The following is an 18,685-nucleotide window of genomic DNA, read 5'->3' as shown; positions in this document are numbered from 1 at the left end:
GAATGCTGAAATTGCATCGAAAACATATCAAATGAACTGGTTTATATATGCAGTTACAAAAAACTGAGGAGAGCAGAGTTTAAAAGGGAGTTCACCCCCTCCTCCATGCCCTCAATGAGCAGCGTTCACTGTCTACACGTTGCCACTGGCAGGCAGGCCAAGCATGCTCTTACCAGAGACATAACAGCCTGGGAGAAGACAGAAGCAGAAGTCAGGGAGATCAAGGCAAGGCTGGAGTGACAAGTGGTTTGAGGGCAAGGTATGTATCAGAAGAGGGGAGTGGATCTTCTGCACATCCAACAACAAAATCAATGCATGCTCTTCCACTCTGTGAGCATGGGAAGGGAACACACCAACCAGATCTGTCAAAGGCAGCAAGATGAACAACTTGGTGCCAAGGGGTGGAAAGGGATGAGCATAACCCAGGTCTCAAAAGAGAAGTAACTACTAAACAGCTGGAAATTGCCTGTAAAGAATGGAGAAATCCTTCTCTTGGAGCACAGCGACAGCATGTTTACCACAAACTGTGAAGCTGCAATAAAATATCATTAATCCCTTTAAGTGTTGCAGTAGACATGCTTTTAAAATCTCAGATCAAGTGCTAAATGGAGTGGCTTCCTAACTTAATGTTGACTTGTAACAGAATGTGTTACTAATTAAACTCTAGTATTTTGTGAAATTCAGGTGAAAAACGGGCTTTTTGGTACATCAGACAGACCTTTGTACATCATTCCCATGAAGAGCTACTGCTAGAGCTAATAACTGTTTATATTTCATGTGGAGATGTTTCATAAAACTGGCGGTATCACTCCACACAGATTCTGGAGTTCACCTGTACCTGGAGAGTGTAAGATAAATGAGTATCTACTTGGTCAAAGCAACAGAACATCATACTGCTGTAACAGCAGAAAGGACAGCAAATATTCATCTAAAAGTGCTTGCTTTATTTTGGAATAATTTGTATTTAACTCACTGGGCAGCAAAAGATGACTAAATGTTTAAAACCTTGGTCCCCAATATCCCTGACAGACTCATTAAGTTTCCATTTAGGCTGCAGGGAACATTAAGGGAGAATAAAGTAATCATGGTATCAGATTCCAGATTTCAGTTCACGTGACAGAGAGAAAAGATGATCCCAGCAGAAAGCACACTTTTGGACTATACAAACCAGTGCCCAGACTTGCAGCAAACTCTGTGCATTACAATCTTCACTGCAGAACTAATATGCTCTCAACAGAGGCAAAAGGAGAAAAATGCAGCAGGGTGACTGGGAGTCAAGCATCATTAAAAAAAAGCAACACCTACTCAACATCTCAGAATAAGTGGGTTTTTTTAACAGGCTTTTTAATGGGGGATGTGTGTGTGTGTGTGTGTGTGTTTCTTTTTTGCTGTACACTTGAGCAAAAAATGGAAAATTATCTCATTTGGGGATATTGTAACTGAATAGATAGTTGTATTTCATTCAAAAGTGAGGCCATCATCCTCACATCCCAGAGCAGGCTGTGATGTTTTGCTATTTACTGCCTTTTCAAAATGCTGCATGCAGGAAGACATTTTCACTCCACTAGCAGCCAAACTTCATAAAAAGACAACATCAAGGGACATTAAAGGATCACATCTAGGCAGAAAAGTGATCTTTAATTTTACATCTGTAATGCGACATCTTTTCAGAAGATTGTGCATACCAGAATCCCTAATATCTACCTTAATACTGTCCAAGGAAGTCAGTAAGAGAAAGAAGCTACTCTTAAAGACTAATTTGCCTGAAACTTGAAACCCAAATATTCCAATCCCAGTTGTGAAAATGGAGGTAAAGGGATGGGTCTGTTTGGTTTTAGATACTTAAAGCAAACACAAATAAAGAGAAACATTGGACGAAATCAGATATACAAAAGATATTAAAAAACAAAAAACAACACAAAACCAAACCAAAATCCACTGTACTTCAAGTCATTAGAAACCTGTCAAACATTTTATTCCCAAAGAAATATTAATATATTTCATCTGCCATTCAACATACTGTCACTAGGAAAAATGTCATTTAATGTGAAGTATAAAATGAATTAACCTAACTGTGCAACAGCTAATGGATAAAAAAGCCTTGTCACTTACTGGCTGATTCCTTCAAATGAAGCTTCTTTGGTGACATTTCCACTATCAGTATTAACACCACGCTGGGAGGGAAAAAGATGAAAAGGACCATGATTCTGAGCTGAACACAAGCATTTAAAACATACATCATGGGGAGAACCTGACTGCAGTCTTTAGGAAAACTTATATGTAAGTTTACTTGAATGACTATAATTAAAACCCCAGACTTTCATAGGAGACCAACAAAGAACTTAGGTTAGGATGTGCTGGTTACGAATACAGCAGGCTTGGATTTCTAAGTCCCTTATGTCTTGAGAGGGAGCTAGGAGACCTATATAGTAATAAAGGGCAAGAGAACAACAAATGGACAGGATTTTTTTCTAAAGTAATTTCATTTAAAAAAAAATTTTTATGCCCTGCCTTGGCGATGCTTGTTATTTAAGTTTGCATGGTGTTCCCCTACAGGTTTCCCTTCAAGCAAGTAGCATAAACAAGAGTATTTTGGCTGCTATACAGCAGATGAACACTGTGCCTGGGAAAACCTGTGAAGCAACGTTACAGCTCCGTATCTGGAATGAGGCCACAGGAGAAGAGGACCAAGTGTCCATTCAGGCAGAGGAAAGAGAAGAGCTCTTCCCTTCTCTGTACACTTCTTCAGTGGGAGGAATTTGGAAGAATCACAGCTCCTTCCTCTCTGCTAAAAATGAGGTGAAAATTCTTCATTATAACAGGATGCTCACAGAGTGACAACTACTAAAGAACTCAATGTGCAGAAATGCACAGTAAGAAGCACAAGGTGAACAAATATTCCCTTTCCCAAATATTCCCCTTTCTTTCACGTTCTCTTAAAGAATATGAAAGAAAACTATAGGGTCATCTTTTATACGTGTAAGTATACAAATGTAAGTGGAAGAAAGACTGAAAACTTTTTAGGGCCTCTGTTCTTAACGGATAAAGAAACCAGATCTCATGCTACATGACTGCTTTAGGGAGGGATTTTTTGTCTGGCCACTGGTAAATCCAGGAGCTGCCACTGCATTTGCTGTAAGGGAAAGCTCAGAGTCAGCAAATCATTTCATACAGTTTACAAAACATCTGTCAAGGAAAGCAGCTGGGAGAGAGGTGATGGGAAGAAGAAACTTGCAGGCTTTACCTCCACTCAATTCATCCTCCTTCCAGAGAAATAAGCAAGCACCACTAAAAATACCTGGCAGGCGTTTGGTATCACTCCCTCCCTCCAGCAGTTGTTCTTATCAACTCATTCTATGCAGAAAAAGTATTCCCTGAATCCTTGGGGGATTCCCACAGAAAGGCGCTAACATGCTCATGACATGACCAGAACAGCATAAGGCATAAAAGGAGTTTGCAGTCACTGTACACAGGCTGGAGGATAGCATGGGTGATGATAGATAGGTTTGTCATGTTTTACCAGAAAACAAATAAAGCTTTGGCAGCAAGAAGATATAGACTGGAAAGCCTGAGGTTACGAATCTTGAGATCATGGTGGGGCCAGAAGGTTAGATGACTGTACAGAGGTGGCCTTAAATTTGGCAAAGATGGGAAGGAAAACATATTGAGTAACAGCGCAAAGAAATGCTGAATAAACTGATCTCCTTCTTGAAAAAAATGAATAGTTATCCTTCGGAATATGACTCACCAAAGTAAGAAGCACGGAAGGGTTCTTGGAAGCCAGAACACTGGATATCTAGAAAGAAATTTTATGTTGCTATTAATTTTGTCTTTTTCTTCCTCAGAATCATACTGATAACACTTTCATGAACATTTGCTGTATGCAAAGTAAACAAGCTGCAAAGACAAAAATGTTCCTCTAGTATCTTTCAGATATTGAAGTATTTATTACCTGAGACATGCAACAAGTCAGTAGATCACAAAACATTTAGACAGCAATGCAGTGCCTAAGTTGATGGTGTCCTTTGGAGAACTTAAAATTAAGTCTACTGTCATAATTTGGATGACAGAGGAAATATGAGCCAAAATGCTGTAAGGTCACACAGAAACAGTACAGAACAAGAAGGTACTATATCCTCAACATACTACTACATATAAAACACACATGCATTAATACTATTATGCTACAATGTGCCAAATACTTAGTAATGAGTATTTACTGTTACTCTCACTGGTCATCTTTTACTAATACTTCTATCAGGCTTCTTCAGTATCTTTCAAACATTTATAAACTAAGAGCAAGATCACTGGGCTTGCAGAGAACTAGGATCTCAGAGCAGCTGCAGAAAGGTGGCCACATTTTTTACGCATTTCTTGAGGCAATGAACAGATGACATAATTCCATGGTGCACAGTCCTACCGACTTTAAAACAGCTTAATAGCATAATAATAATATTAATGAAAGAAAACACATGGCAATGAGGTTTAAAAATACCAATTCCACTTTTTTCTTTTCTTCCCCATGAAGTATCAGGATTACATACCTACATTGGTAGATATACAAGTTGGGCATTTGTTGACATAAAACTACCCTGTAAATAAGGCCCCTAGTGTCCTAATGGCGGAAACCCAATTCCTTGGCAAACTGGGCAAAAGTTACAGAAAGCTGAACAGCTTCTGAGCTCAATACATGCAATCCAGGTGGAAAGCAGACTTTACGCTGGCTGGTCCCCATAGAGGTTTTTAATCAGTAAGCAAGCAGATAACAGAACTGCAATATAGGCATTTGTTGATGGAAAGTGACCCAAAACAACTAAGGTGACCCAAAGTAAATGTTATTTTTAAAAATAAACCATGTATTTTCCACTTGCAATTTTCAGCATCTGACAGATGAGCACTGGAGCACCTGCATTCTACATGACACACACGTCAAAAAGCAACCTCTTCACAGCTGCCTCCACCCCAGACTACTGAAATACAGGATCAAACTTCACTTCATAGCTGGACTCATTATGAAAATGAAATGAAACATCCTCACAGCTGACAAGAGCAGAAATTTTGGTCTAGCGTGTCAGAGTTAGTGCTCTGCAGGGACAGAAATATCAGAGTCCTCCTTTTCAAGCTGCTCTCCATGAAAATCACCCACAGAGCTTGGCAGGAAAACTGTCCTAACCCTGCTGTGCTTTCCTACCAAAGAAAAGACAACTGGACAGGTGGATAAGTATACAAACATCTGCTCAGAAATTAAACAAGAAACATAACTAAGCAAGTCACACTTGCATTTAAAAATATGAATATATTTGTTTATTCAAATATTAGAATGATTCAACATAAACTAATAGTAAGCAGACAGCCTTTCCTCACAGCTCTTTGAAGTCATAAAATAAATGTCAGCTCCCAAGTCAGAGCTAAGACATGCAACCTCCCTGATAGCAATCTTGTCAAATCTCCAAGGCACTGCAAAAAATGTATTTAGCAACATGTTTCTGTTGGATAAATTTGCAGACTGACAGGTTTCACGATACAAAGAACATGTCTATGAGACCATTTTTTGATTAAGACTTTAGTGTTCAGCTCAAAACGGCAGTCTTTAAAAAAAAGGAAAATAATACATGTCAAGTGCTTTACCACTTCCAGTAACTTGGAGAGAGGAAAGTCCCACGAAGTCAGGAGATATCCAGTAAGCAGAAGACTAAAATTAAGCAGCATCGTTGCCACATATTGATTTTCTATTAACAGAAAAATATTCAGACACACAGACAACTCACCTCATTCACATAATGGACTTCATCCACAGCATATTTTTTCTTAAAGAATTCAGGAGGATGAATCCTTCGGAAAACAACAAAAAGAAACATTTGGGATTAGCTTTATTGTTTGTTGTGGTTTAACTGTTATATTTAATAAGGACACAGACAAAGAAATAATATCCTCTACTATCAAAACTGCATCAGATATGAGGAATGTTTTAATAATCTTATCCTTGACCCCATTTCTCAAAATAGGAGATTACACAGGAAGTTGCCACGGCTACAAAAATCAGTGTGCTTTAATCCAGTCCATGCTTGATACTTAGATTTCATGGTCTCCTCAGGAATTAAAGGGGTTTTATTCCCCATTCACTCTACACAAGCCAGTTTTGTTAGAGACTTTTGTCATTCATAGACAACTTTCCAACTCACCAAATGCGGGGAGGATGTGGGATAATAAAACAGTGGTGTTATATTCAAAGAATGAACAAAACACTAATTTTGTACCTGATTTTCTCTGATTACAACCTCTATCCCCCCTCAAGTGAAACAAATACATTCAACATAATTGTGAAAATGTAACCTCCAAAGAAAAAAAATTAAAAACCCACTCATCTTACATCATTCCACAGGGTAAAGAAAACAGGAGAAGAAAAATGTGGTTGGAAGAGCCAAAGTTTGGAGGATCCCCTGCATTTTGCTTCCTGAGTCACAGCAGGAGAGCAAAACGTGTGTGCAGGACCAAACCTTCAGCTGTTTAAACATTAGACTACAAGAACACAAGACCAACTTGGGAAAGAATAAACTATGCTGGAGAATGAAGAACATTTCTAACTCTTGCAGTGAGGAAGAGCAGAAGTGGTGGGACAAAGAGCTCAGCATTTTTAAAAGGCTCCATAACAAAGGCCCATGCTGTTGCTGTCCATAGTACCTGGTGGCCAGAGCTCTGATTAACATCGTTTTTTCAATCTTGTGCACTCATTTTTCATTTTACATTCCCTCATACTCCAAACAGCACTGGGCTGAGACATGAACAACAACATGAAAACACTTACGGTGTTCTCAAGCAGTAAATCACAGAGTATTTTTTTTTAGAATTTATCTGTGAAAGTACTACTCAAAAGTAACACAAGAATATCTCATAGTATGTTCCCTTTTGCAACGCTCCTTTTGTGGCTGCTTCCCATCAGTGTTGGAGATTTCAAAGCAATTATCATTTATCTCCTCTCCCTGGCTGATTTCACATATAATTAAAAAAAAAAAATCGCCATATCCTCTTATCTTTCTATACCTTGTATTTTATAGTTCCCTTATGTCCAACTTTTGCATAATCTGTTTCTCCCACAGGCATCTTTTCCCCTCCTTCATTCCTCACACATTGAAAAATTTTAATACTCCAGAAACATTATGAACAGATTTAGCACTTTCCATTTTTGCTCTCTTTTACAGTTTCAACTAATTCATCTGGTATCAGAAGAATCCCAACTGTAAAACCAGCTAATTTATGAGCAACAGTAATTTATGGTAACATATGCTCTTTAGAGCAATACCTCCAAAGCATCATTTACAATTAACTGCATTGTTTGAATTGAGGAACTGCTTCTTGTAAATATTTCTTAAAAGTATGCACAAAAATGTGCTGGATTTTATTCATTTAATGCGGTTGAAGTAGGAGCAGGTCTCATTTTCCAACAGGCCAATAAGAAAACTTGTGTTTTTTCACAGGCTATTTTTCAACTTTTTGTTTTGTTTTGGTTAGTTGCTTCCTGTAACTGTGTGGTCTACAGCACAATGCTGATAATTCAATTCTTTGGTTATGGTTTAATATTAATCCATTATTGATTCCACTCTGGCTGTAATCCCTCCAACATCTCTTATCTATACAATCACCCTTTTGAGCAACAAAAGTAGCTCATCATCCTTTCAAGGCTGAAGATATCTCTACTTTGAGAGAAAGAAAACAGCAGCTTCCCACAATCCTCTGTCCTCTCTGTATTAAACTAGGTCATCTTCCAGGTACTTTTGACTCTACCACACCTAGTGACAAGCCATCACATTTCCCAGATGTACGCTTCCTTGCTGGCCTTGTTCTTCCTACCTTGCTCAGAAGTCAGCAAGACTTCTAGTTTGAAGTAGAGCACCAGACTTCTCAGCTCCTCTCCGAAGCACTCAGAGCTCTGCCTCACTTTTTCAAGCATTTTGCACCTCTGACTAGACAGTAAAATCAGTTCGCATACACTTCCCACAAACTACCATCCCCTTCCCATCCCACAGGAGCCACGATGCTGCAGTGCTGAAGCTACCCCTCCCACTGGAAGATTTCTGCATAGATCTGCTCTACTGCAGAACAATACAGGTGAAAGGAAAAAGTGCACACGGAAGTCTACATTAATTAGAGTGGAAAAATCATGTGCTTCACATACTGAAAAGCAATGTAGAAGGCAAAACAAAAGCTCAGGGAGAAAGAGAAGAGATAATCCTCGTTGAGACTTTTCCATATTCTCTCCAGGCTCTTAATTTTTTCCTCAGTTTAGCAGAAGTTATTATGTGCCAACATCATAGTTACCGTAAAAAACTACCAGTGCAGAGTTCCGTAGCAGATACAGGGCCCAGTATTAATTTTTATCCAATTTAAATGTAAAACAGGCTGACGTCTAGCACTGACCATCACTGCCACAGGAATGGTACCTTTCACACTCACTGGCATCATGAAAATTATATTTAATTATAATAATTTCAAGTACATCTGATACTTCACAGAGACAAGGAGTACTTCTGCCTACAAATGACTCTCAGGCAGGTAGAATAAGTTAATTGGTTACAATTTTTTGTAATTTAGGCTTTGTCTTTTCTAATGCTGCTACGGGCTGCCAGTTTCAAAATTCTGATTAATCACTGCAGAGACTACATGCAAAAAAACCCAGTGCAAGTCATAAATTAATTAGAAGGATTACCCAAGTGGAAGATATGATCCCAGATATTACTGCATCATGTCCCTCCTTATCTATCAAAAAAAAATTAAACCCTTTTTGTAAACAGACGTGAACAGAAGCAATGGTATAATTTTTGCAGGTTTTGGGGGCGAATGTGCAAAACTTTAGATTCCCTGGCAACATATATTAGCAAAAACCTACAAAGAATAATGCACTGCCATCCTAAAAAGGCTCAATATCCTTTCCCTGCAGTTTTATATTCCAGACAAGCAAATACCAGTGTTAGAAATGTCAACTGCATCGTGCCCAAGTACATATGCTCAAGAGGCTAGGCAAAAATATGGCACTGCATAGTTTATGGCCATTAGAAAGAAGACCAGCCACAGTTTATGGGCATTAGAAGAGCACTTCTATATATTTTCAACACAGTCCTCATTTTTTGCCACCAAAGGATCTCTTAAACAAGAGAGTCAATTGTAAGTCACCACTTAACAATTCATCACAATTTCCAGTCCAGTGAAAAAGCTTGAGTTATTCTGGGTTAAACATTAAAGCTGTTTACATTCTGCTGATGCATCCTACATAACTCTTTCCTCTTCCATTTTCTTCTTCCCGATCTAGTTCACCTACTTCGTTTCTTACTCAAGATCTTCATAGCAACTGGGAAACACTAAAGACAGTGTAAAGATGTGAAGCTACATTTTAAAGGGAAGATTTGAATTCTGATGCGCTGTCTCATTTTAACAGCTAAGGTTTTATTAAAGCACCAAATACTGAAGATTCAGCTTTCAATCATAACAAGTGACAACTTTATTATAAACAAAATTCTAGTGAGGTAGCAATGGGAAAAGGAGGAGGAGGAGCTGCAGCAGTACTTTTACTATAAAAATACAGTATGAAACATTAAGGCAGACAGTAAAATAAGACCCCAAGTTAGCTATACCTCATTTCTCTTACATATCAATCAAACATGAAAACCACCAGCAAAAGAATAAGGGAGTGTAGTATTTAAAACTAGTAACTAGTCAGTCAGTCGATCAGCTTAACTGAAATCTTCCAAGCATATTCCAAACTTTTCCATTTGGTTTAACTAAATTTAGAATGGTACAGGACAGCATTTTTAAAAAACAAGACGCTTCACCAAAACATAACCTCATCACATCAGCGCAGATTTTGACAGACCACAGTATTACAACCAGCTCCGCTTAAGAGTCAGTCCTTCTAATATGAGTGTCATACTGACTCCTCTGTTTATCTATCAGTAAGATGAACAGCTCTGATAGCCTGTCTGTAAGTACACAAGAAAAAAAATATTTTTAAGCTTTCATATAGTTGAACAAAATTCAAACCTCAATTTCTTTCTGATACTCTATTAACCATGTTGTGTTTCCACTTGAAACCCAATAAAAACTTGGTCTCATTGTCGAAAACCATTTTAAACTTGTTGTTCATTACATTGCACAAGAATTCATAACAGCAAACCTTAAGAGATTCGTACAAATTTGACATTACCGTAAGAATTCCATTAAGCAACATTTCTTTGCATTCTGAAGGACTCTGGAGCAATAGCCTCATAATACCAACATGATAAAAGAGTGTTCCAGTTTTCAGAACTGCATTCAGAAGAGAGGTACAAATGAGATGGATCTAAATCGCAAGTGCCAAAGAAAAACTGTGAACAGAATTTATAACAGTTGATAGCTATTCCTGAAAGAAACGCCAACTGCTAATACATTTGCAATCTAATTGCTGATATATATTCACAGGTATATGTTTTCATTTGCATCTAAGCATTCTTCCAGACAATCCTTAATATATGTAACAACTTTTTCCTACTGGTTGCTTTGTATTTGAATTTTTTTAATGCTTCTAGGACAGATACTCAGTTTCTAGCTTTTACAGTAGATCAGCTCTAAAATGAAATCCAGCTTTCCTGAAGTAGTCTCATTTAGCTTTTCCTCAGCATTTCAGTTGGAGTTTGTCCTTTAAGACTACTTATTTTACTGCATAGCCTAGAAAGTAAAACTATTCTTCTTGGAAGAAAATATTCTTAATGGGATGTTCATTACAAAAATTATAAAAATTCTACATGGAAATAATTTCAAATCATATAAAAGAAAGCAACAGGTGTATCCAAACATCAGCTCCAATGTGAGGTATCCATTCTCCAGCAAAAGGAAATACTAAGCTAATAACACATGGCACAGGCACCAAAATAGGCTGTCTGATCACACATGCCATCAGTGAACATACATCAGGGCCAAGTAATGAGAATCGCCTGCAATTTCTAAGCACTGAATCTGACTTTAGCTAAAAAAACACCAGTATTAATGTATTTTTTTAAAGTCTCACTAAGAACCTCTAAATGAAAGTCAACAACCATTTTGATGATGTCTGATTCGTATGTCAGGGAGGAAGACAGCAAGCACTGATAAAAACAAGACATGCCATACTAAAAACTATCTTCTGCAATTAAAATACAGATGCACAAGTCTTGTTCACTACTTATTGTCTTTCAGATCCACAGCTCCTGGCAGTTACCACAAAGTGATGTTCTTGGAAGCAGTAATTAAAGGCAAGAATTAACAAAGTTGGAACAAATAGGCAAATACCAAAGAGACAAACCATGCCAAAGACTAAAGCAAAAGGGTTTCCACACAATAATGTTCAGGGTACAGTGCTCTCTTATAAGGTCCTACAAGTATTATTGCCTAAAATGCATGAAAAACTCTCCAAGCCCGTATCACAAAGTCAGAAGAGGAAGATTCTTCATGCAGTGAGACAGAAAACCTAAATCTAGCAAACTACACAGTAAAGCTTTCTGCTTTACATGGATATAGCAGTATTGCTTCCTCCATTCTACCCTTTCAAATTCAGAGTAAGAGACATAAAACACTACTTTATGCCAAATTCACGTTGTCTTGAGCAAGTAGTCTCTACTAAGCACAGTAAATGCCCACATTAGCTTGCACATAGTGCCTGAACCTGGCACAGCAGCATGCCCGTATTTCCTGCCAGCAAGTCACTGCATGAGTTACATTACATTTATCCTCACTTATATGAGGGGGAAAACCTGCACAGGGAGTAAATTGGACGAGCATAGTCTTCAGCAATTGAAGTTCTACACAGTCAACAAGTCATTTCTCAGGCCTTGCTTAAAGCAGAGTAAAAGTTTCAGTGAGACTGCATACAAAGAATAAGAACCTTGGCAAAAACTAAAGCAGATGAATAGAAATACATCAGCAAAGCACACAGAGCTGAAGAAGGAAAAGGGGACACTAAAGCTGTACTTTAATGCTGCCAGAGATTCACCAATAAACTCCCTCCTCATTACAATATCATCAAGTTAACAGATGGCAAAACATTAACCAAACAAGAAGGTGTCGAGAACTGCTAGGAGGAACAACACAGGAGGCTTTACAAGATACCTGCAGATGTTCCTGACGTTGTCCAAAAAAAATGCAATCCCCTATATACCTGAAATGAATTTCACTATCTCAAACAAGAAGATTAAAAGGTGTCAAGCTAGACTTAAAACAGAACAATTCTAATGGGCTCACAGGTACCACAGGCAGCCTCCAGCAACGTTTTGACTACCTTAATGCCACTCTCTTTCCACATTTGCCTAGATTCCCAGTTTATCCTTTGAAGGACAGAAGTACCTGCATGCACAGAAATTCAGACTCCTTGCTCCTTTATCAGTCCAGAGTAAGATGGATTTTGAGAAAACAACAGAATTTAAAAGAATTTAAAAGAAATTGAACTGAAGATTAAGACTCAAGCTGATATGACTTGAAAAGGTAAACAGGGATGTAACTGAAGCCACATTAGCAATGGGACAGAACACTAGAGTCTACATGCAGGATACGGGACACAGGATGCTGGGTATATGACACTGGACTTCCCAGCGCTATTACACACAAGCTATACAGAAGCAGAATAACTATGAACAACATACATACAGACTGCTGGGTTTATGAAATCAGAAATAATATATTGAGGAGACTCTCAACGGTTCTTCCTAATAAAAGCCGAGCTCTGAACTACCATTTCAACTACTTCAAATATACAGTCTCACTGCTCCTGCTCAGCTATTCCCACTACAGGTATTCCCAAAAGATGAAAAGTTCTTTAGGCTTTCTATAAATTCTACCTTAAGAGCCAGTGCCTCAATTAGACATTTAAGAGATACTACCAAGAGCTACCCAAAATCACAGAACACTTGCTATTGGTAACCTTTGCTTTATTTCTCTTTGCAAATAAAACTCTTCCTTGGAGAGAAGGGTTCTATAAAAGTACAGAAAAAAACTCTAACAAAGAAAATGTTTATACACTGAAATCCCTGAAAGATTTCTTGTAGCATAAGACTGCTGACAAATGCTCATTAGAAAGATCTCTTCCCGAAAAAAGGGCACAATATGAATTACAATGATTAAGAGAGTAAGTATAATTTCTAGGTCACTATATAACACTCAAACACTGGTCTCAATTCATGCTTCCTAACTGAGAAAGTTACATACTGAATCTGTCAATAGCAGATGTTCTGCTTTTACTTTGGAAAAATGCCTATATTGGGGGAAAACAAGCAATATTTTATGTCCCACACATAAAAGCACTATAGCAAGCTCTGGAATGTGTGCAGCATGTCCAACAGCTTCCATATCAGTCAGTAACAGCATCAAAGAAAGCTCTACTGGTGTTTACAGCAGCATTAAGATGACCTGAACAGCTTTAAGAAGGGGATGATAATAGTCCCATCTTACAATTTGTAAAGAAGACTAAACAACAAAGAAATTAACTTGCCACAACACCACAATGGTCAGAAAGAAAAGGCATAACCTACCCATGCAAAAAACGCTCAATCCACCATGGCACATTGCTCTATAACACAAGAAGTATTTGGCATACCCCAGGACTTGGGATGAGGCCACACTCCAATACTCAGGAGATCCAGCAGGTACACAGGCAAAGGGGTGCACAGCAAGAAAAATGCAATCTGCCTGGTTTTCACAGACATTCAGCTTTCAAGAAGCATTAATATTCATTATACTTTTCCCTATCCTATTTTAACCAAACAACGGGGGTTGTTTTTACCTCTTTGTATGTTTCTCAACAGAAACAACACTCAGAGAGTCCTTCCTGAGCATACAGACACAGCACAGGCTGCAGGGATAGAAAACCTAAAGAAAATGGTTAACATCAAGAGCTGAGAACATGGAATTCTAGAAGTGCAAGAACAGAGGCACCACTGTAGGTATTTCACTTGAGAGTTTTCTCACTGAAGTGCCTTCTCAAATCCAGGCTGACAAGAAGATGAGAGCTCTGCACTCAAGCCAGGCAGCTGCACAGCAGAAGGCAGTGTGGAGGTGCAGAGCCTTGTCGGAGCACTGCTGGAAAATCCCTGTGGGCATTTCTTTTGCTGCAGCCTACCTTCATACCAGCAGCAGCCAAGTCCTTGGAGGAAAAACACGTGGCACGCCTGATCAAAAGAAAACTTGGATTCTCTGGTAAATCAAAATGTTATTGGGAGTTTATATCACTGAACTTGATGTTCCTGCTAGCACATTAAATCAAGTATAAAATAAGAAATGCCTGGTGGGGGTTATCACCATTCCTTGTCATACCACAGGAATCAGACATGCGTAGGCAAGACTTGACTTTCTGATGCTGTGGTTTGAAGCCACTTCAAGATGTTAAAAAACCTCTAATACAGCACTGTCAAGCAGATTTACTTAGTGCTGGTTCCACCTCTCAGTACACCCGAATCAAAAAGAAGAGGAAAAAGAAGCACTTTAACACTTAGTAAATCACCAACTTGTGCATCCAGTTAAAGGTGTATGGTGGCAGAGATTACAAATCTATGGCCTGGTATAAATTACTACTATTGTTTAAAACATTTTCAACAAGAAATACAAGGAAACCTAAGCAGCTGGAAACCAAAGATTTATAAAAATAATTACTAAAGTAAGACTCATAGAAACAATGCACATTCATCCTGGAGCAGCAAAGCTCACGGACAGTTAGAATACTGAAACAATGACTTAACTGATCACTTGAGAAGTCAGAGCATTCAAGCAGCACTGTTTAGAGAAAACCAACCATGTGTAAAGTGGCAAGAGTAATCCAGACACTAATTATTCTGTAAAAGTAATTTTATCCATAAAGAAATCAGGTAATAAATGAATGGGAGACAGAAATGGAAATTACTGTACTACAGAGAACTGGAATCATGGAAAATAAGCAGCACCTAAGTCTACAAAAGTAAGTCTAGTCAATCAAAAGCAACCAGCTTTATTGTGCAGTTTTGAAAGGATTGGATGAAGGGTAAAGTAACAGATGTACCCTCTGAATAATAGTAAAATATTTGATAAAAATCTCTCTCAAGACTGTTACTCTCCAAAATCAACTGAAATTGGCCTGGACAGGAACACTACAATGTGACCTGAAACCCAATTACTAGTCATAATAAAAAAGTGAAAAGCCTGAAGCAGAAAATAAAAATAAATAAAGAGTAAAAAGATGAGCTTTTCAAGGGCTGGGAAACCCTCCAACCACCACACTGAAAAGTGCTGTATCAGTTTAGACTGATGTTCTCAGAAGTTAAAGTCATAAACAGCAATGGACTGCAAATCTTGATTAGTGGGGTACCGCAAAGACTGAAATTAGTTCTGATGCTATTCATAAACAGAAGCAGGACATGAATATGCTCATGAGATCCACAGATGGCATTTGCAGGTGGTAACAAACTTTGCAGATAAATTGCAATTGCCAGTTCGTACATGTTGTGGTTTAACTCCAGCCAGCAACTAGGCACCACACTGCCACTCACTCACACCCCTCTATCCCCAACCCCAGTGGGATGGAGAATCAGAGCAAAGGCAAAAAACATGGGCTGAGATAAGAACAGATTAATAATTGAAAATAAAGAATAACAATGCTAATGGTAATAATATGAAATAAAAAGAGAGGGATAAAACTCCAGAGAGACAAGTGATGCACAATACAACTACTCACCACTCACCAACTGACACCCATCCCAGAGCAGTGATTGGTGGCTTTTGGCCAACTCCCCTCAGTTTCTATACTGGGAATGACATACACAGCTCCAGAGCATGTTATGGAGAAGAGAACCTGTATGCACTGCATCAATAAAACTAATCAAGAAACACCACATGCTTGTGCAATGTTTCCAAAGGCAGTAAAACTTCTCAACTTTGCTGAAGTCAGTCAAGATTAATCACTAAAAACCAAAGGTTGATTTTGGTTGTAACCTACTTAGAAAATTATGACAATGCTTAAGAAGCTCCCTCATGAGGTCACTGAGAATACATTAACATTTGCAAAGGATTTCACTGCACTTTATTACAGCTCCAAAGTGCCACACCAATGTTCAATTTTGCAAATATAGATAGCTTCCAATCAAATTAATGGAAAAAACATTACTTATAGTGGATGCAATGCTAGATTAATGTTGTTATACTTACCAATCAGCCATCAGGGCTTCAAAGAAAACACAGGAAATTGCACATAAATATTGCTCTGTCCCATTTAATATGTATTTCTAAAGTTAAAGCATGAAAGCGTTAAATATTTTTGTTTTCCATCAAAACCACTCTTTATGTGGCAAGGCAATTAAGTTATTTTGGCATCCGCTCCACATAAAGCAGCTGCTGTACAGTATGTTTTACTTTATAAAATATCTTTAATCAGCACACTGACTAGTTCTGCCATTTATAATTAAGGAGGTAAATGGCAGGTGCAGCATTAATTAGTGAAATTGAAGTCTCTGTACAAGACATGTAGTCATACCAACTTAATGCTTCCGAGGAATAGAAATGATTGCTAACAGCTTTGCACCACAAACTTGACTAGGTAAGACCATGCCAAGAAAAAGAGGCACTTACAACACAGATATGTGTCTGAAGCTTTAAGATCTTGTATTACCAGATGCATTTCTCAAATTCTTCCTCCAAAAGTAAGAATAGAAAAATACTGGAGGCCAAGAGCCTACCCAGTAAGCCATCCTATAAGAGTCTTTTTTTCTGCCTTACAATCAACAGAAGGAGCAGGGAGCAGGGAATCAACAGATCAAGAGATACACAGAGTTATTTGAAAAGATTTTCCCAGTCAGCAACTAAGAAATGGGCTAGACCAACATATGCAGAAATGCCCACAATCACAACTTAAAAACAGAGCAGCTGTTGTTGCAATCCCCTCCCAACATGAAAGTAGGACCACCAGTCCTACAATTATCCTCCTAACAATTCTGCAATTGCCACCGTAAGAGGTTGTGGGTTTTTCTGAGAATGTCCATAGTCTGTGACTTAAATTAAATCTCTCCTTCCTTTTAGAATTGCAGAGGGTATTTTGGCTTGAAGGACTTCTGAAAGGTGGCCTTACAGCTATTTACAAATCGCCAGAGGACCCACATTCAGCAAGATGTCATACAAAATGAGTAATACTTCCAAAGATGTGGTAAGTCACCCTCAACACCAATACTATGTAGCGCTGGGTCCTTGTAGGCTCCTTGCAGACCACAGCCAAGAGTGGTGAGTTCATCATCTCCATGTTCACTTGTTCTGCAGAACCTCAGTTCATAAAAACAAATGCAGTTGGTGAGACTAAAATAATTACAGTGTTCATGGTGTGTGTCATTTGTAAACTAACAGTCTGCTCATCCCTAAGCAAGCACTCTCAGACACTTCATTGCTTTTGGCAAAACTAAGACTACAGTTTGAATGAAGCCAAGAAGTCCCACTTTTAAATTACTTCTAGGCAAAAAGATTAACTCTTCTGATTGTCACATTCCTAAGCTACTTTTTGAAAAGAACTCAAATAAGTGTCCTTCAAAAGTGGAAGCACAACAGTACATCAAATAATATATTTAGTAATACAATAGTAGTAATGTAGTAGTAAAAAGCCTTCTGCATTAATTTTAAGAAAATCTATGCATTTCTGCCTATAGTCACATAGCAGATTTCCACATCTGTCTTGAATAGAAAGTAGTATAAACACCAGGTTAAAGCAACTGCACCCTGTGCTATGAACTAGAGGACCAGCTGTAGACCTCTGCAAAACACCAACCTTTCAAATACTGTACAAGGAATCGAATTGATTCGTGCTTCATTGATGCTAAATGAACGTTTCTTCAGCGGGCAGACAGTGCCTTCCACATGCACAGGAACACGCACTTCCAATGCAAACTGTAGTAGATAAACAGCAGCGGATGGAACCAAACTTACTTGTCTTTTTCTTTCAGTGCTAATTTTGACTTAAAATTGAGTCTTCTGGGAAGGAACACAATCCCTAGCTGTGCACAGTACCCCCTGCCAACCAACTTATGAAGCAGAACTGCTACTGACTCACAAATGAGTTATTCATCCATCCTCCTTCTGACAAGCAGAAAAAGTACATGACCACAGCTGACAGAAGAGAAAACAAAAATTCAAACAGAGGAACTCAGGAAGGGTAAGAAGGAGAATTTAGAAAACAAGGATGATGTGATAAAGTCAATTTGTTATACTCTGCAAGAAGACACAACGACAATAAACTCTTAGCCAGACTTGCAAGTCTTTAAATGGACCACTAACGAGTGCTGCACAAACAAATCAAAAAGGCCACCATTTATAAACACCACAATGTTTTGTTTGAAAATGCAAAATGAGACAGTGGAATTTCAGTAGTATTTTTAAGCTTTTCCAGGTTAGGCACAATCAGGGTAGGTATGAAAGAACTGGTTTAAACTAACAGAAGAGAACTTAGGGGGAGGAAAAAGCTTTGCCTATAAATGGGAACAAGCACCACTAGGGAACAGACTTTAGAAAGTACACGTGGGGGTTAAACAGAATCTACCCTCCCAGACAGGTGCAGCTCACAGCCGAAATATTTCAGACAGCAGTATTCACATTTTTATGCTATCACAAACAATTTCAGTTCCCAGGCAGGTCTAAGACAGCGATAGTCATATAAACTCTCTGAGAAGACAGCAGCCATGCCCTACCA

The 18,685-nt window shown here is 38.4% G+C and overlaps 1 protein-coding gene across 1 annotated transcript in view; it reads right to left on the bottom strand.

Annotated features, from left to right (window-relative positions):
• Window positions 1-18,685, bottom strand: part of PEPD (peptidase D) — a gene marked incomplete at both ends in the record, with an annotated part of 93,517 nt that overhangs the window by 72,502 nt on the left and 2,330 nt on the right. Inside the window, 3 exons of the mRNA XM_010016841.1 lie at window positions 2,113-2,174; window positions 3,749-3,796; window positions 5,769-5,832. Of these exons, the coding sequence (XP_010015143.1) occupies window positions 2,113-2,174; window positions 3,749-3,796; window positions 5,769-5,832 (174 nt within the window). The remainder of the gene's footprint in view (window positions 1-2,112; window positions 2,175-3,748; window positions 3,797-5,768; window positions 5,833-18,685) is intronic.

The sequence above is a fragment of the Nestor notabilis genome, unplaced genomic scaffold (assembly GCF_000696875.1).
Source record: "Nestor notabilis isolate BGI_N333 unplaced genomic scaffold, ASM69687v1 scaffold11836, whole genome shotgun sequence".
NCBI lineage: Eukaryota > Metazoa > Chordata > Aves > Psittaciformes > Psittacidae > Nestor > Nestor notabilis.
This window is presented reverse-complemented; position numbering and strand designations above follow the sequence as displayed.